The sequence below is a fragment of the Salvia splendens genome, chromosome 4 (genome assembly GCF_004379255.2).
Source record: "Salvia splendens isolate huo1 chromosome 4, SspV2, whole genome shotgun sequence".
Classification (NCBI taxonomy): domain Eukaryota; kingdom Viridiplantae; phylum Streptophyta; class Magnoliopsida; order Lamiales; family Lamiaceae; genus Salvia; species Salvia splendens.
The window spans coordinates 11,431,211-11,457,328 of NC_056035.1; the positions used below are offsets into that span (position 1 = coordinate 11,431,211).

A 26,118-nucleotide genomic window follows, 5' to 3' on the forward strand; every position below is an offset into this window, starting at 1 on the left:
TGAAAATAGATATATCTTGCAACAATATGTTAAGAGCACAATTCTCTTAACGAAGAAGTCTTGCTGTCGTCGCACGCAACACACAAATCCGACGCCCCGATCGTTGGGGTCGGCGGTCAAACTCGTGACTGGCGCGGAGAACTTCCTCCGTCGGCAGTGAATTGAATTCTTTAGAGTATTGCACTAGAAACGTGGGCAAAATATTTCTTCATTCATTGTCTGCGGCAATAATGAAAAGCCCTATTTATAATACTCTAGACCTAGGGTTGGTTCGACCTAATCCTATACATCGGAAAAGAACCAACAAAGAAAACCTGACGGAGCTTATAAAACGCTCGACCCATTAATTGTTCACAATAAGGAAATAAGAAAACAATAAAAGAAATAACTTAAACAAAATATTTAATGCAGAAATAAAATACGTAATTCAACACTCTTTCAAGCCTTCCGTCGAGCAGCTGGTCCGCTACTTGGTGACGAAGTCTTGGTAGCGCTCCGGCTGCTTGATTTCCTTTCTCGGCCTCAACTTCCTTACCGTGTCCACCTTGGTGATTTCCTCTGACTGTTTCTTCCTCCGTTTCTTCCTCACTCTCTGACGACGACGAAGTCAGCGTCGATGCCGGCTCAGCCGTGCCTCCCATTGTAGTCTCCTCCGATACCCGAGATTCAGTAGAGTTCGTAACACAATATCTTGGAATCCCATTCTTATCTTGAAACATAATAGGCTTTGGAGAGGGGCTTGTGGGTTTGTGGTTTGACTCCATTCTCATGCATGGTCTCCTCCTGCAGGTCTTGTTTTGATATCAAGGCCTTCTTCTTCCATATGGTTTGCGCGCGATAAGAGGGATATAAAAACGGTACGAGTATGGGTTGTTATACCCGTAATGAGATGTGTTTCGGTCATACTGCCATGGCCTTCCAAGCACCACATAACAAACTTCCAAAGGGAGCACGTCACAAAGAACCACATCCTCGTCGGCCATAGCATTTCATTGAAATGGGCACCAATTACGACATTAGATTTTCAGTTAGGGGAGGTCGTATCATAAGGTTTCCAGCGGCAGCCCCAACTTTTAGTGCAACTTTCACTATCAATTACTATAACATTACATACCTTGTTAAATAGAACTCCCTTTGTAATTCTTTTTCTTCTTTAGAATCAACGACAACATCATGGGCGTAATTGATCGTCTCGATTTGGAGCCCAAGCGTTTATTTTTATGAACGTATGATAAGAATTTATAATCTAATTTACCTCCGACGATGAATACTTTGTTAATACAGAGGAATGGAGATTTGATTTTTTCACCCCTTTCCTCCCTTCCTTTCCTTTTCCATTCAATACCTTTTACTCTTTTAGATAAGACATTAGATTTACCCCAATTAAATTACTACTCCTCTGTCCAGACATTTCTTCGCAGGCACGGGAATTTAAGAGTTATTGGATTACCTCGAATTTGTAGACTTGCATCTTCTCCTACTACAAGTAGACATGATCATTAGACCAATTTCTGCAAAAATATAGTACTATGAAATTACTCGTTATTAAAAAATGAGGCAACCTTCATCTCAAAGAAAATAACAACCAGTATTCTTCTATGATGGCAGTGTTGTGTTGGTCTTATATCAAATGAAAGTGAAAGAAAATTGATTACAACATTCTAATAAAAATTATGGAAAAAGTATTAAACATAGATTCAAAGAGCATCTTTTTTGAGGTAGTTAATAAGTCAATCCACTCTTGCTTGGGTGATAGGTGATATTTTTAGAGGAGACATTGTTTACTAAACAAAAAGCCTATGATTAAAGAAAAGAAGGTTGAGATGTTACCTCCCAAATTCTTCATCGAAGAATGATTCGAAGGTTTTCATTGCCTAGATCTTGTTGCTCCTTTATTCTTTCAGCCGAATCCACCACAGAATTGCTACATTGGATTGAAGCGTTGGTATGTTTCCGATTCTCAAAGGAATCTCACCCAAAATCCAAAGTTTGATTAAAAAGTCTCAAAATGAATTCTTGGGGTCCAAATCCAGATGGTCAATATTCCTCTATTGTTGTTGCTTCCAAAGAAGAGAAGGAATCATCAAATGTAGTGCACACAAAATAAGTTATGCACTTTAAAACAACAAATTAACAATGGTAGATTTAGCGCAATGAGTTATAGATTACAAAATCGTATATGATATACTTAATTAAAAAAATAGTACTCCCTCCGTCCACTTTCCGGTCACTTTTGCACATTCGTTTTATAAAAATGATAATAAATAATTAAAGTGGATAAGAGGAGAAAGGAAGGGAGCAAGAGTAGAATAATATTGGGATGTTGAAATCGCAAAGAATAGGGAGTGATGGGATGGATGTAAATACAAAATATTATTCAAATATAATTAGCCAATATGGGGTAAAACTAATGTCTAACTAAAAGGTATTGAATCGAAGATATAATTTTGAGTAGTAGATTAAGTTTTTATGCTTTTCTTCTCGAATTTTATTTTCTTTTTCGATTCTTTTGAACTGCATATGGTTTTAGAATCCTATGCATATTCAGAGGTATTTGTATCCTCTCAATGTTAAGGCGCCTCTAATAAATCAAACTCTAATTGCTAACAACCTGTGACTCTAATCCATACGAATGTTAAAGGCAAACAACCTATGCCCATGCATCTAACCTATACTAATGTAACTGGCAATGGAAACGGAAATAGATTTATAGACTTCGTTATTATACTTATTCTATAACCAATCTTCAATTACATTTAAGAAGGAAAGAACATTTTTTTGAAAAAAATAGTTCTATCGGTTAACAAAAGATTTATAATATGAATAATTATTCAAATATTTATTTTCAAAAAAGAGAGAGAACAAAGACCAAAAACAGAAAACAAAGGATCTTCAAACTTAGAACCACTTTTAGTTCCTGTTATGTTTGTACAAACCACAACTACTCTTCATGGCCTTCGCTGGTGGAGCAGGAGAAATAGATGAAGCTTCTTTACCACCTTCAACTGGTTCAATGCAATGATCTTGCCAATTTTGCATTATACTATATAATTAGATCAAGCACCGACCAGTCGAAATCATCAGCATGCTTCACTTGGGCCAGGTTGGAATATTGGTGGGTAGCTACTCGGAGAAGGAATCACAGGGACATCCATATCGCTGTGTTCGTGAAGCTGCTGATCCGAAACAACTATAGGGTTCTGACTTGATAAGCCACAAGCGATGGCTCATTGTTGATTTGATTCCATACATGCAAAGATGGGCTTGACCAATAGTCAGATCGTTCCAACTATTGAGGTGCGATTTCTCGGAAGAGAGGAGTGTTAGCCAACAGTGTATCAGTTCAACTAGTCATATTCAATTCATTACAAAGCTAATAAAGATGAAATAAGCAGAATATGAGACCTGAAACTTCTATTATGCTGTATAGTGACCCATTGAGAAACTCCCACACCAGCTTCTTCCTTGCAAAGCATAATTACTTGGCAGTCAAGTCACCTTCGTGGCTAAACTCCCTTTGCAAAGAACAGATGGGTTTTTTACATTCCGAAATCATAGATTGAAGCGAATAAATTTTGTACATGTAATTGCAATGTGTATATGTGCATATATATACCTATATACCTCCAGTTTCCAACAAGAAAGTGTAGACTGGGAATTGGAATCCTTCGTCTTATCCTTATCATTGTGAGATCCCACAGTATGCTGCTTTTGAGTGAGCTAAGCCAGATGCTCAACGTGGCTGCAACTGAGCTCAGCTAGATGCTCATCATTTATCAGAAGCTTCTCGCAGTGTTTATCAAGTGCTCTAGGCAGGAACATAGCTTCATGTATGCTGTTATTTTCATGAAATCTTAATATATATCTCAATCTGCATGGGAGGAAATAAGAGATTGAAATACGTATATACACACCTGCATACACGTAATAAACAATAAATTGTCAACAAGTTCATACAAATCAATAATCAGAGATAAAATCTGACTCAATAGTTGCAAGAGAAATCCATTTTCCCAAGGGATCCTGAATTCAAGCATAGTATTAAAAAACCCTCTACCAAATGCAATGTGGTTGTATCTAATGCAAGTGAAAGCATAATTACTCGTCATTTTTAACTTATCAACCAGTCCAGAAAACCATAAAATTCCAACCCTTTAAGCAAACCGCATTATTTCTATTTACAGTCACTTCAGACTAGGCCTAAAATTGGCGCAATGTGGAAAGAAGCACCTTCATCATCTGCCCGTAGAACCTTGAACAAATGAGCATCAGCTAAATTAAATTGAACGCTAGCTGGAGACATATGGTGCCCAGTTTAATGAAAACTAATCAGACATGGTTAGTTCAGTTTCCAAATATATGGCATAATTGAATGCCTGAATTATATATCCACATCACAACTCAAAATATGGAGGATCTCAACGGATCAATTGCAACTCTGACAAGCCACACAAAATTAATATCTAAAAAATAGTTTACCCGTTCAATCAATCAAATAAACATTTATTTACAGAAGTGTTAGGTAGATATATGGCAGGTGTGACTTACTAACCCACATAAGATGCGATTGTAGCAATGAAATTGTTGCCTAATGAAAGCTGACGCATCCTCCCATTCAAAATGAAAGATCCATTTCTGAGCTCCGCAAAATAGGTGGGGAACTGCACCACACACATTCGTTAATAACAAAATTCTGATATGATGAGCCTCTTGTATATGTTAAAGCAAATTCAGTTTAAACACTTAACAGTTACGTCCAAATGGAAGATTCATCACTGAGGCAGCAAAGATGGTTGCAACAGAATATTTTGCATAACGAGAGCCAACCAAATCGAGGACAGCCCTTCCAACATCTGATCTGCAATCTGGAAAAAAAAGAGCAGAATCAACATCAATTTTTACAAAACATGCAATTTCGATAGACAATCACAGAGCCAAGAACTCCCATCTAACTTAGACCAACAACACAGTAAAGTTTTGAAAATGCCATCTATATTAAATAAGATTAAAAATGACTAATTAAAAACAACAATCATATGTACATCAAGAATGTAAGAAGACATATCAAAAGCTGGGTACATGCACACAATACTCATAAATAAGGAAAAATATGTTTGAATTCATACAACAATTGAATAAAAGATTGAAACTTGCAAATATATATCTCATTTGCATCTGCAGACATGCAATACTCATAAATGAGGTAAAATAAAAGGTAACTCAGACCACAATTGATTAAAAGATTGAAACTTGCATATTTTAATCAAGAATGAACCAAGAGTCATAAACGAGGCATGATATGAGTGAATTCAAACAACAGTTGATTAAAAGATTGAAACTTGAAAACATAAAGCCACTTTACATCTGCAGATACGCGATACTCATAAATCAGGCAAAATATGAGCAAGTCCATACAATAGTTGACTAAAAGATTGAAACTTGCAAATATATATCTCGTTAGCATCTGCAGACATGTAACACTCGTAAATGAGGTAAAATATGAGGTAATTCAGACCAAAATTGATTAAAACATTGAAACTTGCATATTCAAGAAATGCAACAAATTAAGAAGAATCAGCATATATTAATCAAGAATGAACCAAGAGTCATAAATGAGGCATGATATGAGTGAATTCATATAATAGTTGATTCAAAGATAGAAACTTGGAAACAGAAAACCACTTTATATCTGCAGATTGCAATACTCAGAAATCAGGCAACAAATGAGCGAGTTCATACAACAGTTGTTTAAAAGATTGAAACTTGGAAACTTAAAACTAATTTACATATGCAGATATGCAATACTCACAAATACGACAGAGAAGAAAATAATAATTAAGATGTGACAAAATTATGTGAGACTATCACATAAAAATGAAAAACAAAGCTAGACACATTTGTGTGACAAAAAATGAATGAATTTGTTTTAGCGTTGATAAAAAGATTATATCTTGTAGAATTAAATCTTGTTTATTAGAAGGGGAAGGTGACAAATTATAAGAAACAATCACATAATGGGAGAAAAAAATAAGTTAATTTCTTCTATGGTAGACAAAAAGTTTATACATTGCACAACTAGAATATTGAAATACTTTAGTTTATAAAATGAGTCAATTCATACAACAACTGATATGCAATAACAAGAAATGTAACAAATCAAGAAGAATGCTTATTTAAATCAAACATGAACCAAGAGTCATAAATGAGGAATGATATGAGTGTATTCATACGACAGTTGATTTAAAGACTGAAACTTGGAAACTTAAAACCACTTTACATCCTCAGATATACAAGACTCGTAAACCAGGCAAAATATGAGCGACTCTTCAAAACAGTTGATTTAAATATTGAAACTTGGACACTTAAAACCACTTTACATTCTCAGATACGCAAGACTCATACAACAGTTAAATAAAAGATTGAAACTTGGAAACTAACATATGCAGACATGCAATACTTAGTAATATAGCTAAATATGATTCAAATCAAACAATCATTCTTCAAAAGATTAAAACATGCAAATATAAATACCACTTTCAAGATAGAGAAGAAAACAACAATTAGGATATAACCAATTAAGAGAAACAATCACATAAAACAAAAATGACTGAATTTGTTCAATGGTTGATAAAAAGATTATATCACGGAATACTATGATTTTGGAAGGTAAAAACGATTTCAAATAGAGATTCTCCCAGTGCTCAATCGATACCTCTTGCATTTGTTAACTCACTCATTATATCACTCACTCACCTCTCACACTCATGACGAAAGTCAAAACAGCCGACAATTCATATGTTTTTGGCTAAACACAAATGAAGAATGAATACACAAAATAGCCAAAACAATTGAGTAGCCAAAACAGGGGACCAGCAAAACACAAAAAATGTGAAAGAAAAAATAAATCAGCTGTCATACAGACCCTTGGACTTCCATACTCTTCACAATTGTCTGATAAGCCGAAATGAAAGCTCCATTCACCAACCAACTTCAAAATAAGAGTACAACAATATTTCAATATAAAGAAGAAGTATAATAAACAAACATTACCAACTTCAAAATAAGAGTACAACAATATTTCAATATAAAGAAGAAGTATAATAAACAAACATTGGGTCATAGAAGGCTTACTCAGAGTTTACTCCTTTCTTATAACCGTAGAGAGTAGCAGAACGCTCAGCACCTTCATATACAACCTTCAATGCTTCCTTCAAAAATAAAACAAATAACAATAACAATAATATTTTAAAAGATCTAAAAATTATTGTAAAAGTTGAAACTCACTTGAACTTTACTTTCATAGTCCTTGAAAGTACTCTTCAACACTTGTTTTCTTAACAAAATTTGTCCCATGACAATACCACCAACTCCAGCTGCAACTGAAGGAGCCACTAGCACATGCTGCTTCTTCAATACCTCAATGGCTTCAGGGGTGCATGACATACAAGATCCTGCACTCCCAAGGGCAATAGCACCCACAAGACATACAAAGAGATTTAAAAAAAACAAAAGAGCAAAAAACAGTTCAAAATCAAACACTACCTTCGACAAGTAAAGTACATCCTGCCCTCCCAAGGGCTAGTGCATCTGCAGGACAAATCTCACTATGCAATGCACAAGGAAATGCCACATCACATTCGGCGTTCCATGGCTTCGAATCAGTAACGTAAAATGCATCCTTATAAGTCTTGATATATTCCCTGCAAAGAACACATTTATAATAAGATGTTGTAATTTCAAAACATAATTCATCAATAAACAGAAACTGTACAAACCTCAAACTTAGTTTGCCAGCTTTCAGTTCCTTAAGTAAAGCAATTTTATTCAAATCAAATCCATCTTCATCCAGCAGATACCCTTTCGAATCTGTGAAGGGGAAAAATTAGTAATATACGATCATTTAGTTATACAAACGTGGAAGGATCTCAACCTGAGATTGTGACAGGAACTGCACCAATATCAATAAGTTTTTCAAGCAATTGCAACGATAGCTTCCCAAATCCGCTAATCGCACATCTGAAAAAATGAAATGACTAAGTGACGAACAAGAAAAGAACATATTAAGAAAAAGAAAAATATAACAAAATCACAAATCGCTGGACCTTAATCCTTTTAAATCTTTTTCCATTTTAGTAAGAATTAAATGTGCAAAGAACACCTACACATAGCAAAAAGGTATTATTATTATTATTAGGGAAATATAAAAGGGAAAACAAAAAACCAAAAAATGAGTATATTCTAAATACCAATCCATAAGCCATTGCTTCAATTCTGAATGCAGAGCCAAACCAATGAATTGTAGGTCCAACGCCGTCCTTAATGCGCCTATATTGTCCATAGAGAAAGCCCATCTCTCGAATACCAACGCCCATATCCTCTGACAGTAAATCCTAAACAATATATAGTGTTATCAAAACAAAACAAGACTAAACCATAAGTAACGTACAACAAATATAAAAAAGGGATTGTACCTTGTCAACGCCGAGATAGAAATGTATAGAGTTCATAAAGCTCTCGCAGAAACTCTTGACTTCACTATTCGTTTTCCCAGTAGGGTCAAAATTACTTCCCGCGAAACAACCACCAAGGGTTAATCCAGACAAAGCATTACGGAAAGTCTGCCACATTTAAACAAATGGAAGAGAAAAAACATGTCCATCAGTTTGAAATCCAAAAAAGGTATTACTATATGAAATTACAAAAAACAAGAAAAAAGAAAGAAAAACCTGTTCAAGACTTAAAAGTTTGGCAACACTAAGATTCATCTTGCGATGGAACCGCAGGCCACCCCTGCATGGACCGAGGGATCGATTGAAGCAAACCCAATAGCCGCGGTTGACATTCCTTATTCCCTCGCCGTCAATCCAAGAGACACGGAATGTTAGTGCACATTCAGGTTCCAATAAGCTTTTCATAACATCTGCAAAACTGTAAAACACGAAATCTAAGAACACATTTTCGAAAGACCGAATAATTTCATAACAAATATTACTATTACACAAAATTTAACACTTACTTTAAACACGACGAGGCCATCTTTTCTAAAGACCGAACAACTCCTTTTAATACTTGAATGAACTCTGTGTCATGAACATTATTCTTCAAAACATTCTGAAGAATAGGGTGAGCAACTCCATATTCCAAATCAGTGTTGTGAAAGGAAGTATGCATGTCATAATCGACACCAGACGCTTCTTTCCTTCGAGGATATTGCGTGTCAAAGTTTGGTAGTGACTGGGTTTCTTGCACTCTCTCAGCAGCAGCGTCAAAATTTATAATTGGCTGATTCTGTTGCACTCCCTCTTGCGTTCCTCCAGCAGCTGCATCAATACTTATCACTAACATATTATCTTGCATTGTGGCAGCAGTTGTCAATGATTTAATTTCTTCAGCAGTAAAATAGCCAAAATCAGATTTACTGTCAGCATTGTCTCCTTCAGTTACCACATTCTTTCCTTTTCCTCCCTGAGTGTAATTCTCAATCTGCTGCGGGATATCACAACCCATGGACTCTTCTGTTACTCCCCTCTGAAGTGATTCTTCTATCTCCAAGAGTACTTTTTCTTGCTCCCGGTGTGCATTTTCTTTGTCATTGACTGCGTTTATGTGAAATGCAGAATAACAATGCTCTTTAAAGGCTTTTGATCTTATTGTTCCAGATCCTTCCGCAGAAACATAAGGACTCTTATTAGAACCCTTTCCAAAATTGACACAAGTGGAGCACTGAACCCTTTCTTCTCCTTTGGTGTTAAAAAAAACTCTAGCCATCTTATGATCTTTTAGCAACGAGAGAGCACTTGGAGAGAAGCCTGATTAGGAATCAAACTAAGTATTATGAAGTCTCCAGCAGCAGCAACATAGATCGGTGGATTTTGATTAGAAATAGTGAATGATCTGTGCAACATATATGTTACCAAAAATATTCCTATTCCTAAGTATTATGAAGTCTCCAGCAGAACATAGATCGGTGTTACCAAAAATATTCTGCAACTCACCAAATTTAAATAAATGAGTAACACATAGAACTAAGTATTATGAATGATAGGTGCAACATATATGTTACGAAAAATATTCCTATTCCTAAGTATTATGAAGTCTCCAGCAGAAAAACATAGATCGGTGTTACCAAAAATATTCTGCAACTCACCAAACTTAAATAAATGAGTAACACATTCCACACATAAGTTCCACACATAGCAGACGCAGTTATTCAAATAAATGTTCTACGCATCAAAACACATAGCTGAGGAAATTCATTCAAGTAAGATAAAATTATCCAAAACTAGCTACTGATTGTCAAAAACGAACAAACCTGGTGGAGGAACCGGCGGAATCGGTTGATTATTAGGCTCTTCCATGGCGGTGATATCGGGAGAATGCGCGAGAAAGGGGAGAGAGAGAGAGAGAGAATCTGCGTGCGAATTTTAATTTTGATGCAACTATTTTTTAATCTCATTTTGGGCCCCCGAGGTATTGATATTTATATACTATACAATTCTTTCATACGTAATGTAGCGCAGATGGATAGTTCTATTATATAATTGACCCAGGATCGACTCCTGCCTTTTTATTTGCATTGATTCAGTTATAAATTAATTGTTCCGGTAATCGGTATCCGATCATGGCTCAGCCTTTTATTTACAAATACATTAAGTTATCCTTTTTTATACCATAATTCTAATTATATTACATAGTAGAATTTTATTTATGTTTTCTTTTTACTTTTATTTTTTTTATTCTATTTACATAAACGTTTCTTACTCTTATTTTTTCGATTTATTTCCACTTTTATTTTTTTAATTATGTTCGGATATGATGTTTATTTTACATATATTTTACCCGTCCAAGTATATGATCAAAATCATAAAATAGACATATGTTCAGGACCAGTTTTGAGCCTTTACTCTTCTTTTTTTGGACGTCCCACTTAAATGTAATTCGATTTTAATATTCTCTTTTCTTTACTTTATCGTATCTCTACTTGATTTCTTAAATATTATTTTCTTAAATCTCGTATTCAACAAAACGTCTCGCTTATGATATAATGGGACATATGGGGTAATTCATCAATCCAGAGTTAGAAAGAGGAAATTATAAATTTGGGGGACTCAGAACGGTTGAAATTTGAAAGTATCAGTCTCAAGTTAGAGCATCTCCAATGGAGAGGGTAAATGAAGAGGTAAAGAGAAATAACTACCATATTTACTTCTTCTTTATAAAATTTCATGCTCCAAGGAAAAGAGTATTTGAGGAGGTATTATACCTTCTTTCATTTTGAGAATGTATCTTTACCTCTTCTTGATAGAAAAGGTATAAAGTTAGTTATTTTGTTTGCTTTTCTAATATACCTTCTTTTCTTGGAATCCATTATTTTTTAAGAAGATATAATAACCTTTTTGAGAAGGTAAATGAGAAATATAGCCTCTCAAAATTCATGTATTCTGGTTATTTTCTATAATCATTTTAATTGTTTATTCAATTTAACAGATAGTTAATAAAGAAATTTTCATTGAAATTTAATAAAAAATTAATTTCAAATAAAAATGATTTGTATCATATTTTTATTAAAGACCCGTTTGATAATAAAGATAAGATATGAAAAGATATCTAAAATAAGATAAGAAATGTGGATTTCGTATGAAAGTATGAGTAGATAAAATTTTTTCGTTGTTGTTTGATAGAAAAGAATTATTAGATTTGTGTATTACATATTTAACTTGACAATTTAGCGGGTTACATAAACATGGTTAAAGTTATATTTTGGCGAGATTAAGGCGGACTCTTGTTTTATGTTGGACTTTGAGTTAAACTTACATATGATATCAAATAATTACAAATGTCCATATATAATTCTTTATCTTATCAAACAATATCTAAATGTTTTAAGTGATCCCTATATATTTTTTAGATACACATATCATCTCTTTTTTTAAAAAAAATCTGTATAGTACTCCTACTCAATAGAAAAACATGACTTCCACAACAATATTGGAAAATTAGATTCATCTATTGGGCCACACCGTGCAGTTGGAGCTGGAACTGGTTTCGGCCCAAGATCCAAGGCCCAATGCAAACAAAATACTGTATGAGAAAAATGCAATAGCAATATAGCACTAGAGTCTAGACTCAATATGTAACACATGGTATCCATCTAAAGCTCTTCAAAACCATCCTCATCTCCTCCTTCTATCCTTTGAAACTCTCTTCTCCATAATTCCATCTGCAAGATTTGGAATCCCCAGTCAAACACACATAATCGATATCAACATGAGAACGAAAAGCGCCCCTGCAAACTCAAAATGAAACTCTGCACATTATTTCAAAATTCAAAGTTGGTCACCTGATCATCAGAGAACTGCAGCTGCTCTGCAGCAAATAGTATCGTTTCGCAGTCACCGAATGATGATTCTTTTCCAAGGTCTCTTGCAACTTCGTCGTGCTCAACGATCTCCGCCTTTAGGCCGTGGCTCACAAAGAGCTTGTCCATCCATTCTGCTGTTGTGGACTAAAATGGAGGCAAGGAACAGATTATGATCTTCTTGGAGAGGCGACTTCTCCAACAAAATTAAAACTTGCTCACCTTCGTGCCAGTCTCAGTTTTGACTAACCAGCTAGGGAGTTCTCCAAAGATAAAGGATCCCTTCATGGCTAACGCGCTCACCATGCTCAAAATATCTTGAAAGTTGGACAAAGTAACTACTGGAAGTCCCTGCAAGATTGCAAATAGAAACCACCATCATGTAAATTCCAGTAAAGATGTTGCCACGAGATATTATATTTAATGATCATGGAAAAAATTCAATCACCTGAAGAACCCACAGACTAGATCTGGTGCCGTTGTATCCTTTACTGCGTAAAGCTTCTTGAATGTCCGAGGTTTCTGATGGGACATGTAAGAGCAAGCACCTTCTTGGAATCTTGGCACCAACTTCTAATAGTTTAATTTTCATGAAAGATAAATACTGTCACCACACGCTCGAATTCTTGTAAAAGTAAGAAATAATTTTAGTAGACATAGCTGAAAACTGTCATATGCTCTCCGGCTATAAGCAAAAGTCACAATTTCAAAGGAATTAATTTGCATCAAATTTCAATAATCACCCTCAATTCCATAGTTTCTCACGAAACTTAGTTAAATCATCAGTCGTATTACTATTATAAAACATTGTGGATTGTTGAACAAAAATAAGATATGGATGCTAGGAGATACTGAAATCTTGTGAGTTTAATTGCCAGACCTTCTAGCTTCTGAATAGATTGTCTAAATATTCTATCCGGAGATACATCAAATAGTACCGTCAATGCAGGTCAGTTAAGCCTATACGGCCGAGTGTCCATTCCATCCGTCAAGAGAACAATCTGCAACAAGACAACAGACTACATGACTTACAACTCATGCGGAAAAAAAACGGTCTTCACATATGTTGATGGCCATCTCTATGAAGAATCCAAATCACCACACAAATCCACCCAAGCAAAAACACACCAATCAAATGTATGATATTAAACCAAGAATCCCAACATTTGCTTCACCTAATCTAAGCTCTTTAGGTGTGTGTTAGACTAGGAAAATACCATTAAATACGCAGTGGGAAGCGACCAACATCATTCTCTAAGAATTCTTTTTTCCACAGTGGGGCAAAAAGGGTCAGGAAATTACACATGAATAAGATACCTGTCTAAGTCCATCGTCTTTTTGCATTGAGGCGATAAGTTTGTCATCAATAAACTTGGTTGCAAGGCAGTGCTTGTGCAAGTTTTGATTCACATCCATTTCAATATCCAGAGGCAGAAGGCATCTGATGTAGGGGTCCGTGAATAAAGGATCTGCTCAAACATAAACAATCAACAACTTAAACAGCAAGTTGACCCAAACATGCTCAGAATTCCATCACTCATTCCATCATATTCAAAGTATTCAATCCATATAGTTTTGAGAATGATACTGTTAATTTACAGAGAAGAATACTCTTTCTGAGCATTTGAGGTGGGATTTTTCAACTAAGATGAACGCTCGTCGACAGTTATTACTTTTAACCCCCAAACATTAGACATATTTTTTTATTTCCATAGTTGGCCTTCCCTATATAACTCTATTTCTCCACCGATTAAAATATCCATTGCTACCAATCATTTCTTAATTAAAAAATTATTGCTATAATACATAATTTAATTAGCTATAGAGATCCGAATAAAATAAGATCGATTAACCGAATAAAATAAGATCGATTAACCGAAGCAGGGTAGCATTCCGTGCAATACATTTCCTTTTTTTACATTGTTGTTGATAAAGTAGTAGTAGTAGTATACACATTTCATAGCCCAAGGATGAGCTACACTCAAATAACACCTGAAACTCTTAAAGATGATAATGTAACAAAAATAAGCCAAAGCATCATAAAATAAATGCTAGTAATCCACGCCCAATGCCTCGGGCCACCGAGCTCCGCACCCAACGTCAGACGTCTGAACACCAGAACAACGATACAGCCTACAGACGTTGCGAAGAACATGAGCAAGGAGAAGCTTAGCCCTCCTACGTTCTCTATCCTTAATGGTTCCTTATACGCGATGTAGTTGTACGTCGTGTTGATGAGCCATGGCACGCCAATGCCAACATATATATTCACCGAATTGCTGCATCAACACAAGCAAATCCATCTATAATTTACCGATAATGTTAACAGAATCAGGAAAATAGATCATCTTTAGTAATTTCACCATTTTGAAGGAAATTGGGGGGAAATAGGAGTATTTGCTAAATTTGCTGGTATTATAAGAGAGAGGGAGAACCTGCAAGTGATGTTAGCTATGGCTGAATCGGCTGTTATCTGCCGCTCTGCGGCAATCTTGCTAGCAACTAGATCGGGCCATGACGTTCCAGCGGCTAAAGCTGTTAACGCAATGGTGTACGGATGAATACCTGCATATTGAAATTGCTTATAAAGTTATTAGCATAAGAATACGATAGGAGTTCTTACACTAACATGTTTGTATGGATACAAACCTGTGACACAGCTTAATAGATCTGTGAGCTTTGTCACAACATAAGCTATCCCAGCAATGAAAGCTAGAGAGAAAAGGAATGCAATCCATCCGTGAGCAATCTGATACGGAGGCACAAATGCGAACAGGAATCTCCATGGTGCTATGAGCAGCTTCCAAAAGGCCTTTGCAAGGGAGAGGCATGGACTATTTACTTTCCTTGACTCTGCTGTCTCCAACTGTTCAAGTAAGAAATAATATTCACAAAGAAGTACTGTAAGAAAATGAAAGACACAAATGCCAGAAAAGGCAACAGAGAAGAGTGGTAGGTTTACGACGAAATGATTTGATGCATAGAATCTCATGCAGAGAGAGGCAATTAGGCATTGGTAAAAAATGGTGTGGCATGTGCATGATCGCATATGTTTGTTCGAGGGTGGATAGGACGTATGCAAACAAAGTGGAAGGGAGAAACTTAAAGAGTATGTTGGTGAACGCTTCCCGCTATTATACTAGTGTTTCCATAAGCCACATACAAAGTATAGATTAGGCAAAATAAGGCCAAATAGATTACCGTGACAGCATCAATAAATTGCCGCTTCCAGATGGAGGCCAAATCATCTTTCTGAGGAATGTTGTCTTCAAGAGATTGTTCTGTGGAAAATTCAGCAACGCAGGTATTAAATAAATTATTATATACATTGTCTGGAGTTTAAGATTGAATGTCTTCATTTATAATGCCCCTGTTTGATTAACAGCGTGGAAACAAATCAAACTTCTACATCTGACATCCTTAAACAGTCAAACATCATGGCTGCAATTGTGAAACCATCCCTCTCATTTCATCCTATACAAAAATATTCTTGCATGCACCAGCTGCATTTCACTATCATATGGTCTTGAACAAAATCGGTTGCAACTAAGGAGCAAAGCCAGTAGATATCTTTTTTCATTAAGTTCCAGTACAGGAAAAAGGAATGCATGGGGAAAATGAGAAATCAGGAAATAATATTCATTAACAAGGATTATCTTTGTTAGCAGTATGGACAGTGTATATGTCGACTATATTCCTGTTTCTAATTTCATCACCTTCATGTATTCCAGAGTAATTATGAGGATCCTCATCTCCTTTCCTGCACCGGGGAGTTTCTTCTGGTACCCAGTCTTCTGGCCTTTCATCTCTTTTCCTAATTAACAAATGTGATGGAAAGAACAGAACATGGATTTGTTTATCCTTGATGAGAAAGAAGATAATATAAAGCGCACCAACCAAAGACCTACATGGGCAAGGAAACGAATGGCCAACGTTTATCTTGAGCATAGGCATGCATAAGCAGAAGACCATATTGCCCTACAGTGAACAGAGCTTCCCAGAGAGTAATCACATTTGGAGTCCACACCTGCAAAGTTAAGGTTATTCTTCAAAGGGAAGTTTGTGATCTAAAATGATGAGTATGTTATACGAAAACTAATTAGAGAGAGAGAGAGACAGAGAGAGTATTTGAAGTTTCGCTTCAAATAAATCTATCACATTAGAAGTTAGTAGCTCCCAACTTTTGAGTCTGTAGTGAATAGATTTCCAAGACAAAAAATAGGACCTCTAGTATTATGTATAGCCAAATGTAAGCCCAGAAAGACCAAAAGAGCCCTACAAGCCATACTCCGATATCTGCTATCGTTTTCAGTTCTCCAGCTTTAGGAACAACGACACATACGGCATGGATGGGAAATAGATCAAAAGCAGCAGAACCAACAAGTGTTCCTGGACCTAGACCTGTTCAAAATTCCAAGGGAAATATCTTAGTAGAAGGAAACTCAAGCTCATCAGTAGATCTAAGCCTGTTTTGCAATGTAAACAAGAAAAAGGGGGAAAGAAAAACAAGAATTCAGATTGAAAATGCTATATATCAGCACATTGCTATTAGACTCATGCCTTGGTCACAAAAAACAAACTTCCGGACAACTCAAGCTCATCAGAATCAATAAAAACAAGAAAGACTGACTTTACAAAAAAAAAATTCCACCATATTTAATGAAGGTTGTTTTCCATACGTATTATTTAAACAATAGCATAAAAAGTTAACTCAGTGAGAATCAAGCCAATGCTACATAAACATTTGGTGACCTATTGCTGGATCCGTTCCTTCCTGAAGCAACTACATACTCTATACTCTATTGAAAGCTACAACTTACTGTGCATAAATCTGTCAAAAAATCAATAACATATTAAGTATTAACTAACAGAAAACGAAAACCTTCTTGTAATGTTCATGCCGTCATGGCAAATAATTGGTATCTCAAAAGAGTAACAGTTCAATAAACTACTGAAAACAATTGATGGCCAAGATATAATATATACTGGAAATAAGTGGTGTAAGTGCTCGAGAAGGGGAATTATGAAATATCAGAATAAATAAAAATCAATTTGGAGAAAAAGAGAAATTTAAGCTTTCACAGTTAATTAGTTACTTAAAGCTGAAACTATAACAATTGTAAAAGAGGATGGGAAAACCTCCAGCATACAACCCTCCAATATTCCTTATGGCATCAATTGTTGCCAATGAAATCTGAGGAAAACTAGTTCCGAATGCCAACAGAGCGATGTCAGCTACCGCATAATTCCAAACCTTTTTGTTTCGAATAACTTTTGAATTAGTAGTAGGATCTATCTCTTCCACAGCCCGAGATTGCTTGACCACAGTTTCCATGCAACGAAAGAAACGATCAGTAATAGCTGATAATCCAATAAAACAGTAGGCAAGAGCCAGGAAATATAAGAAGCCCCTCAAACCAAGGCCAAGCGTGGTCTCAAAATGGAAAAGCAAATAAAAGGGGCATTTCCCATGGCCAGAGTTAATGGAACCTCCATGCATGATCTCCGAACTGTTACTATTTAATGGGGCCATCTCAACTGATTAAACAAACAGTTTAGATTTCACAGCTCAACCACGGCATCAGTCTTTTCCTCATAAACAACTAGTATACACTGTACCTATAGTATATATTCATATGAAAAGTCAGGAAATCAAGAGTTCAAAATGACATAAAGTTGCATCGCATAGTTTGCATAGCATGAACATGGAGTTTACTTTTCCCCGAATTAACGAAACATGCTTGGACTCGAGACTCCACAGAGGGGGTTGTTGGTACAAGCTGCCTACCACAAAAAAGAGAGATATCCAAGTAGACTAAACATGAGAAAGGAGAAGGTAGTACTTGGACACAACCAGAGCTAACTTATGCAACAAAAAAAGTGTAGAAAAAACTGGTCCTTGTGATATCATTCTCGACTACTCCCTATCAAATATACCTCCATACTTGATGAATATTTCTATGGTAGAAGATACTCCTACTAGTTAATTTAAATTTATCACAATAACTAATCTTCAAAAAAGCAGTTACCAACAACTTCCTGCTATATATAATTATTTATTCACCAAACGAAGTTCATGAACAACTGCGTCAACAAGTTCCACAAGACCACACAAAGAGTGCTGCTAATAACAACTAATATGCATATGTATTTAAATACGAGGATTGTAGCTTGTACAAACAAAATTGAACTCTGCCGACAAAAATCTGGGGAAAAAATGTGGGAAAATTCACCTATCGAAGAATTAATGCTCAAAGCAACAAAACAACAACAGCAAATGCTATGACACCCCGAAATCCTGAACTTTTGGGGAAGCCAAAAAAACACACGGTCTGACTACGGAAGAAGAGCAAAAACTAAATAGCGGCGACACCATAAACTCACCTGAAAACGGAGATTTCCGGCGAGAGGATCTAAAAAACGGCGGGTGGAAGAATTTAGGGGAATGAGAAGATATTTAAGTGGAATGTGGAGTTAGAGAAGTAAACGTGCATGGACTGATATAGCTATTGAATTCTATATCTGTATATATATACATGTGACTTTCTGTTCTCTTTTTGTCCAACTTTTAAAAAGTCTCTCAACCATTAATTGAGATTGCATTTACCTGACAGACTCTTTTTCACAAAACTTTATTCCATTTCAGGTCTGTTTTAGGATTTCTGTTTTCAATGTTATTTTCGCATCTCTCTCAATTTATTATGCAATATGCATATTTCAGTATTTCACAAAAATAAATTGCATCAGGTATCTGTAAACTAAGCGCGAGTGTTGTGTGTTCTCTTTTTCTCGGGCGAGTAGCTTAAATTCAATAAGCCATAAAATAGTCTATCAACAATTGAGATTATATTGACTAACTCAAGTACTCAAAATTGATAACTCAACAATTGGGATTGCTTTTGCTTACTCATAGGGGTGTGCATTCGGGTTTCGGTTCGGTTTTTTTCCAAAACCGAACCAAAACCGAAAAACCGAATTTAGTTCAAAATCCAAACCGAACCGAACCCGAATAACCGAAAAAAACCGAAAACCGAACTTAAAAAACCCAAAAACCCGAAAAAAACCGAAAAACCCGAAAAAAAAACCGAAAAACCCTGAAAAAAATAAATATAATATAAATATATATTTATATATGTGTATTTTATTTTATTTTATATATACTAATAGAATATTTATATATAATATAAAATTAATAATACATATAATATATATTATATAGAAGAATATATTAAAAGAATATATATATTATATATAATATAATATATTAAATTAATAGAATATATATATAATTCGGTTTTTCGGTTTTTCCTTCGTCCGAACAGAACCGAACCGAAAAACCGAAATTTTTTTATTTTTAAAACCGAACCGAACCGAATTTCAAAATTTCGGTTTGGTTCGGTTCGGATATTCGGTTTCCGGTTTTTTTGCTCACCCCTACTTACTCATGAAAATAAATAGCACATGATCAAATTTTTTGACTGAGACTTGATTGGTCTCTTTGTAGACTTTTGGAGTTTGTTTTTTCCCCCGTTTTTCACCTTTTTTTTAATTATTTTCAATGTTATTTTACCATTTCTCTTAATTTATTATTTTTCTCTCAGTCTTCTCTTTTGCAATACTTCATGAAACTAAGTTATATTCATGTCCACGGTATTGTATGAAAAAAAAAATTACATCGGATGTCTCTAGACTAATGCTCAATTCATTTAAAGTATTTTTTTTTCTTTTAGTACTTATTTTTTTCATTTTGCCTTTTTCAATCTCAAGAGCAAATTTAACAATTTTTTTTATCTTTATTTCTCTTCTATCTTATTTATCTCTGTTAATTAATAACTTTGTTTTATGCTAAAAGGCCAACTTATGTTTATCCATTTGATTTGGATTAGATTTGTAGTAAATTTAACTTTAAAGTATTTTTTTGGTTGTACACTGTGTATGATTGAGCATATCATTTAAAATGCAAAATATATCAGCTCTTTATCAATTAATATGTATATGCATTTGACAGGTTTTCGAGAATATATGAATATGATACAAAATATTATCAAATTTAATGGCTTGAACATATGCAATTAAGAAGTCGTTAGTTTTTTTTAAAATTACTTTTATTTTGATAATTTTTTTGAACTATTCGTGTTTTACATTAACTATGTAATCGATGATATCAGTTTCCAGAGCAAAACATATCGATTTTTTGTATCATTAACATCAGTTTATATGCATTTAACCGCTTTTCGAAAATAAATTAACATCGCACAAGATATTAATCAAATTTATTTGTTTGAACATACGCAATTAGGTTACAGATTGCTCGTCAATTACCTTGAATTGAATATATTTTTCTTGAACAAATCATTTAAATTGAGAGAGTTTGGTGAATTACAAGGTTTCATATATTTTTTAACGAGAGAACAAGTGGTTAGTGTCACTACTGCAACCATTTTCCGTCTTCCAATTATACCTCCAAACATATGTTATTTAACGTGGAAAATGATATCGACGGCAATAAATCTGGACCATCAAATTTATGATCCAAATTGATTCTTGTTCTTATTAAATTTAAAATTGAATTATTAAATCTTGAAGTTTCCGTTTTTTTCAATGTCTCATCTATGTACAAAATCTTGTCTTTGAATGATATTCAAAATGACATATTTTATGAAAATAAGTACAATATTTTTTCTTTTATTTATCTTTCTTATTTTATTTTAACGAAAAAAAAAGTTATTTTGACCATCATCAAAAGATGGTAAATGAGAAAATGGAGAAAATTAATACTTCATGATATATTATTCCAAATTTAAATTTTATGGGATGAACCAGATTTAACCATAATTTATTATTTAAACTATTAACCCTTAAATTGAAGGCTGACCTTGGGGATCTTCGACCCTAACATTACTGATTCACTAAAAGTATTAAATTACACCCAAGCAGGATTACTAATATTAAAAACTTATACCACTATAATGTGGAAAATTAACATTGCACGTAGGTGGGACTGTAATCAAAACCTAGTTGAATTGAACTTAAACTTCTCGACATTATTAAAACATGAAACTTCACCTAGTGATGTGTCACACGTTAAAGTTAATCAAATATGCACGTTGGTAAATGGTAATTACATTATCATGTACGAAGACAATGATTCTTTTTTTTACCACGGCACGCTGTGTGGTTATTGCGTGTTATTCTAATGCCTAATTAAGCTGTGGGGTGTTTTTGCAGGACATTTGTCAATTCTTATTGTGGAATACAATTGCGCATTTGTTTCATTTTCCCGTTCTGGATAGGATTAATCACAATACAAAAGGTATAATACTGACAAAATTAACCGAACCACATTACGAAAGTGGAATTAATTTTCATGAAATAAAAATATTACTATTACAATGACTTTTCTATCTTTGAATATTTTTTTAGGGGAAATTTCGGTGCTACCCACACTAATCTTAACTTTTGCTCTAAAATTAAATTGGGCTTAGCCAATTTTGTGAGATTACAACCAATGTTAATTTCCGCCCTTTTTGGAGTCGAATGGCCGTTTATAAGGGTCCGACAACAATGTAATTATAATGAGGCAATTAGAGAATTGCTAAAGTCGGTCGCGACTCGCCAATAAACGAGGCTAGGCTCACTTCTGCTGTGGGTGTCCTGTGTCGTTAACCTACGGCAAAAACAACTACAACAATCTGGCTGATTGGGACACTAATTTTTTTTTAACTTGAGTCAAATTCTATAGAGAAAATCAATCTGAGTTGACTAAATGTGGATTATATATGGAACGAGCCAAGCAAAAGAAAGTGGAAGTTGGGAGTGAAAGGGAACTTACCTAACCTAGCAAAAGAAAGTAAAATACGGCATTCAAAATCATGAACGAATCATCCCAAAAAACAATCACAGCAACAACTTAGACAGATACCTAAACCAAATTAGGAAACTCAGTTGGGTTATAAAAAAACAGGTTCCTTGTATGCTCCAATAGAAAAATCAGAATAAAGAAGATAACAAATCAAAGCAACCGAACTGAACCCACATTACCATCGCATGACAACATTTTATACCATATAGGGCTCGTTTGGTAGCTATGTCATGTTTCGACTAGGCATGATACCATTATGATAGTTATCATAGTTTTGATTAGTTAATTTACATATATTGGGTGTTTGGTAGATTAAGATAATTGTAAGTTATGTTATTGTAGTGTTTGGTGCAATAAGTCACAAGCAAGAATTAAAATTATGTTTGCCAAAATTATCCTCATTAATTTAAGTTAATTACTAAACTATCCTCCTTACAAAAATTAGCATCTTTTTAAGCTAAACTTCTTACAAAAAAAATAGCATATTTTCAGGCTAAACTCCTTACTTATCAAGGTATATTTATTCTACCAAAAAAATATATTTTATTTTGGTATTCTAGTTTAGTAAGTATTGATCATTTTGGTCAAATTTTATGAATAAGCATTGATAATTTTGGACAAATTCTATATGAAAATATTTTATCAAGAGCCAATTAGAATATAATATAATGAAAATAAAGTGAGAACAACAAATTGACATCACAAAAATCATAACATGATTTAATAGGAAAATGACGTCCTTCAATACAACAACACAAGTAAAACCAACACATATTTTGGTTTAGGGTTAGAAATTTTGTTGGGTAAAATTGTATTTTGCTAAAATTAACTTAGGTTCCATGATAAATAACATAGGATTTTAGGTAGTTACAAATATGAGTGAAACATAGAATTTTCACTGGGCTTTGTGCGGGCCGAATATAAAACACGAGCTATTATGTTTGGTAATATAACTACCAAACACACAAATAAACCCAAATAAATCTCTTATCTAACCATAACATAGCTACCAAACGGCCCCTTATATAGTAGTTGATATTAGACTGTGTGTGAAAAGATAGTGGCATGCAATTATGTACTAGAATAAAAGCCATATTCTCAAGTCAAAATTCAATCCCATAAACAGTCTCAATCTTAGAATTAAGAAAGAACAAAAACAAAATGATCCAAAAAAGTGGTTTTGACAATTTTGAGCAAGCATGAAATGAACATGAAACTTAATATCTATATTTAATCTTCGTCCTCACCCTCTTGCTCAGCAATGTTGAAGTAGCGCAGTTCGTACACGTTTCTGTCTTTGTTGGAAGAAATAACACGAAGCCAATCCCTCACATTGTGCTTCTTCAAGTATTTCTTTGTCAAGTACTTCAAGTACCTGCACAACAATAAGAGATACGATCTTTTAACTAGAAAAGAACCTAACCACAAAGCGCAAACACACACACACACACGGCATTCTTTGAACTTATTAGTACTAACCCTATGATCCAACATTATACAGTCCTATCGTTTTCCCTCTTCGAAGAGAGTATTACAAATTCCACATTTGTTCTGAAATTTCATTCAACAAAACTTCATATTAATGCTAATAATATCGCCAATATTTCAATCATCATTCTCTCACCTATTAAACGGTAGCTGCATTGCTAGGGGAGCTAATCACAACGAACACAAAACCATGGAATTCAGTTTTTCATAACTCATAGATATAGCAATTGACGCATATCCTAAACACCGCTCGCAACTAAACATATTAGCAATTGAAGCATATCTAACTGCGAATGAATGGATCTAACGTGTGTTTTACCTGATTCAATATTAACTATCTCAATGAGCTCATCCAAATATGCAACTCGAAAACATTACAGAAAACAAATGTTAATTAACCTACCTCTTGGAGAAAGCGGAATCAGCTGCGACGGTGATCTTGCTCTTCTCACGGCTAACAGTAACGGAATCACCGAGGGCACCAGCTTTGCCTCCGACCTTAATTCTCTCCTGCAAAAACTTCTCCAGCGAAGCGATCTCCATGATCTTGTCCTCCACCGGCTTCGTGCAATCTATCACGAAGGTAACCCCCTTCTTCTTCCCACCCTTCGACGCCGCAGCCGCCGTGACTTTGCTCATCTTCGCAACTTTCTTTTTCGCCTGCAAAAATCAACTAGAATTACAACAGATCGACGCACGAATATATTGAAAATGGAAGATTTCACTGAAAAAGGTTGCGCATTTGCTCACAGGTGAATCAAACGGCTGAGTACGTGAACTGTGTGTAGAGATAGTGGGAGGGGAGAGAGATAGACGAATATATTTAGTTTGTCAAATTGGGCTTTAGGGTTTAGGTTTTGGATCTGGTTGAGGGAGTTAAATCAAATAGGCTTGGGCTGGGCCTCAATGTCGGGGCTGATTTTTTGGATGAAAACTGTAATTCAAAATAGAAAAAAAATGCACGTTGCATCAGATATTTTGATAAAATTGTTCAAATAAATGTTTATTTTCCGTTATTAATCTGTATAGCACGTATCGAATTATCTATAAGTGTCGAGTAAATCGTTTCTTGTCTACTGAATTTAGTATCTCGTGTTTTTTTTATCTTACACTAGAGTGTACAAATAACAATGAGCATAATAATTTTAGTTAATTATAAAAAATAAAAATAAAAACAAATAACAATGAGCATATTTTTTATCAGTGAAGAAAATACTCAAAATCATAGATTGGCATACCCATGCATAATCAAATTATAGTACATATAATAGTTAAAACAATGTAGAACTGAAAATACACCGAAAGCAGAAAAAAGGAAGTGAGTTCGACAAAAAGAAATATCGATCATGTAGCACACAATAAATCATGTAATCCTACACAATAAATCTAAGGGACGTTAAATTGTTAATTTCATCAAAGTTGTCTGAAATCATACTTTAACCATTCCTAAATTTATACAGGTGAAGATTAATTGTTAAAAATACTAGTAGGGGCTGAAATTAGAGATTAAACGAAGAAAGTTCACTGCAAAAGATTAGTTCAAGTAATACAGAAGAAAAAATGTCAAAATTAGGAATAAAGTAAAATAAAAAAAAATAAAAAATAGACATAGTTTTAAGTTAGATTAATCATTAATGTATACTATTCGTATTATGGATGTTTTTTCTTATAATATTATTTTCAATAAGTACGGTCTAAATATACTATTCTCTCTGAAAAATAGTTTCATTTTGCTATTTGGAATGTCCAAAAAAATAGTCCAATTTCTAAAAATGGAAAGTTTTCCACTAAAACTTAACCTACTTTTCTCCCTCTCTCATATTTTACTTATTTTTTCTTCATATACTTTACCTATTTTTTCTTCTCCTCTCTTACTTTATCATATTTCTCTCTTACTCACCTACATTTTCTTATTCTCTTTTATTTTACCAATTTTCCATTTAAATTTGTGCCGTTCACAAATGAGATTATTTGTTTGGACGATGAGAGTATAACAAATCAAGTTTAATATAAATTCTCTACCAGCATTTTATTATGCATTCGCCCCGTCACTAGTTAACATTTTGTCATTTTTATATTGTCCACAAATAGTACACACATTTTTAAAATGAGCACTTTTCTCTTCTTCTTTTACTTCATTTTGCATATGGATTTACAAACAAAATAAACGAATATATCTGCTACATAAATAATAAGTATAACAAAAAAAATTACTCTATTCGTTCCTTAATAATTGTCCACTTTGGATCCGACACAAATTTTTAGAAATGTAAAGAAAAATATATTGAAAAAATTAATAGAATACGAGTGTCACTTTTTATATATTATTGTTATAATAAAATATGAGTAAAATGAGTTAGTGAAATATAGAACGTACTTATCATTTATGATAAAGAAAATGAAAGGGAAT

General features: G+C 34.2%; 3 protein-coding genes and 1 pseudogene across 15 annotated transcripts; all 4 read right to left on the minus strand.

Moving 5' to 3' along the window:
* Positions 1-2,794: 2,794 nt before the first annotated feature.
* Positions 2,795-10,459, minus strand: LOC121798569 (NADP-specific glutamate dehydrogenase-like). Of its 9 annotated transcripts, none has more exons than XM_042197637.1 (16): positions 10,313-10,459; positions 9,017-9,809; positions 8,727-8,928; positions 8,472-8,618; positions 8,247-8,390; positions 8,103-8,158; positions 7,931-8,016; positions 7,776-7,866; positions 7,543-7,700; positions 7,285-7,451; positions 7,132-7,208; positions 6,923-6,988; positions 4,749-4,865; positions 4,553-4,661; positions 3,617-3,835; positions 2,795-3,515 (listed from the first exon to the last, which is right to left on the minus strand). In XM_042197637.1, the coding sequence occupies exons 1-13, from the start codon at positions 10,356-10,358 to the stop codon at positions 4,751-4,753; spliced, it is 2,148 nt and encodes a 715-aa protein (XP_042053571.1). In that variant the 5' UTR covers positions 10,359-10,459; the 3' UTR covers positions 2,795-3,515; positions 3,617-3,835; positions 4,553-4,661; positions 4,749-4,750. The 9 variants fall into 9 exon arrangements, with proteins under 9 accessions (XP_042053571.1, XP_042053568.1, XP_042053569.1 ...); XM_042197634.1 differs by having other exon boundaries at positions 3,625-3,871; XM_042197635.1 differs by having other exon boundaries at positions 3,617-3,914; positions 4,549-4,661.
* Positions 10,460-12,151: 1,692 nt separating this feature from the next.
* On the minus strand, positions 12,152-14,134 carry LOC121800654 (annotated as a pseudogene).
* Positions 14,135-14,192: 58 nt separating this feature from the next.
* LOC121798258 (magnesium/proton exchanger-like) lies at positions 14,193-18,851 on the minus strand. 5 transcript variants are annotated; one of them, XM_042197168.1, is made up of 9 exons: positions 18,743-18,851; positions 17,498-17,977; positions 16,584-16,759; positions 16,267-16,385; positions 16,075-16,172; positions 15,560-15,639; positions 15,008-15,224; positions 14,794-14,923; positions 14,193-14,637 (listed from the first exon to the last, which is right to left on the minus strand). In XM_042197168.1, exons 2-9 carry the CDS (start codon positions 17,889-17,891, stop codon positions 14,340-14,342), a joined length of 1,512 nt encoding a protein of 503 aa, XP_042053102.1. In that variant the 5' UTR covers positions 17,892-17,977; positions 18,743-18,851; the 3' UTR covers positions 14,193-14,339. The 5 variants fall into 5 exon arrangements, with proteins under 5 accessions (XP_042053102.1, XP_042053103.1, XP_042053105.1 ...); XM_042197169.1 differs by having other exon boundaries at positions 17,498-17,896; positions 18,743-18,845; XM_042197171.1 differs by lacking the exon at positions 18,743-18,851 and having other exon boundaries at positions 16,647-16,759; positions 17,498-18,724.
* A 4,445-nt stretch (positions 18,852-23,296) lies between these two features.
* LOC121798379 (60S ribosomal protein L22-2-like) lies at positions 23,297-24,555 on the minus strand. The gene is made up of 3 exons (XM_042197349.1): positions 24,459-24,555; positions 24,112-24,368; positions 23,297-23,595 (listed from the first exon to the last, which is right to left on the minus strand). The coding sequence occupies exons 2-3, from the start codon at positions 24,345-24,347 to the stop codon at positions 23,451-23,453; spliced, it is 381 nt and encodes a 126-aa protein (XP_042053283.1). The 5' UTR covers positions 24,348-24,368; positions 24,459-24,555; the 3' UTR covers positions 23,297-23,450.
* Between the last annotated feature and the right edge of the window lie 1,563 nt (positions 24,556-26,118).

Coding starts and splice junctions, on each gene's coding strand:
- LOC121798569 (XM_042197637.1), bottom strand. CDS start 10,358: ATGGAAGAGCCTAATAATCAACCGATTCCGCCGGTTCCTCCACCAG. Junction 9,810..10,312: donor TCCGCCGGTTCCTCCACCAG/GTTTGTTCGTTT, acceptor ATTCCTAATCAG/GCTTCTCTCCAAGTGCTCTC. Junction 8,619..8,726: donor AACTTTTAAGTCTTGAACAG/GTTTTTCTTTCT, acceptor TAAATGTGGCAG/ACTTTCCGTAATGCTTTGTC.
- LOC121798258 (XM_042197168.1), bottom strand. CDS start 17,891: ATGGCCCCATTAAATAGTAACAGTTCGGAGATCATGCATGGAGGTTCC. Junction 16,386..16,583: donor GGCTATACATAATACTAGAG/GTCCTATTTTTT, acceptor TTAACTTTGCAG/GTGTGGACTCCAAATGTGAT. Junction 16,173..16,266: donor CCATTCGTTTCCTTGCCCAT/GTAGGTCTTTGG, acceptor TTTGTTAATTAG/GAAAAGAGATGAAAGGCCAG.
- LOC121798379 (XM_042197349.1), bottom strand. CDS start 24,347: ATGAGCAAAGTCACGGCGGCTGCGGCGTCGAAGGGTGGGAAGAAGAAG. Junction 23,596..24,111: donor GATTCCGCTTTCTCCAAGAG/GTAGGTTAATTA, acceptor ATTGTTGTGCAG/GTACTTGAAGTACTTGACAA.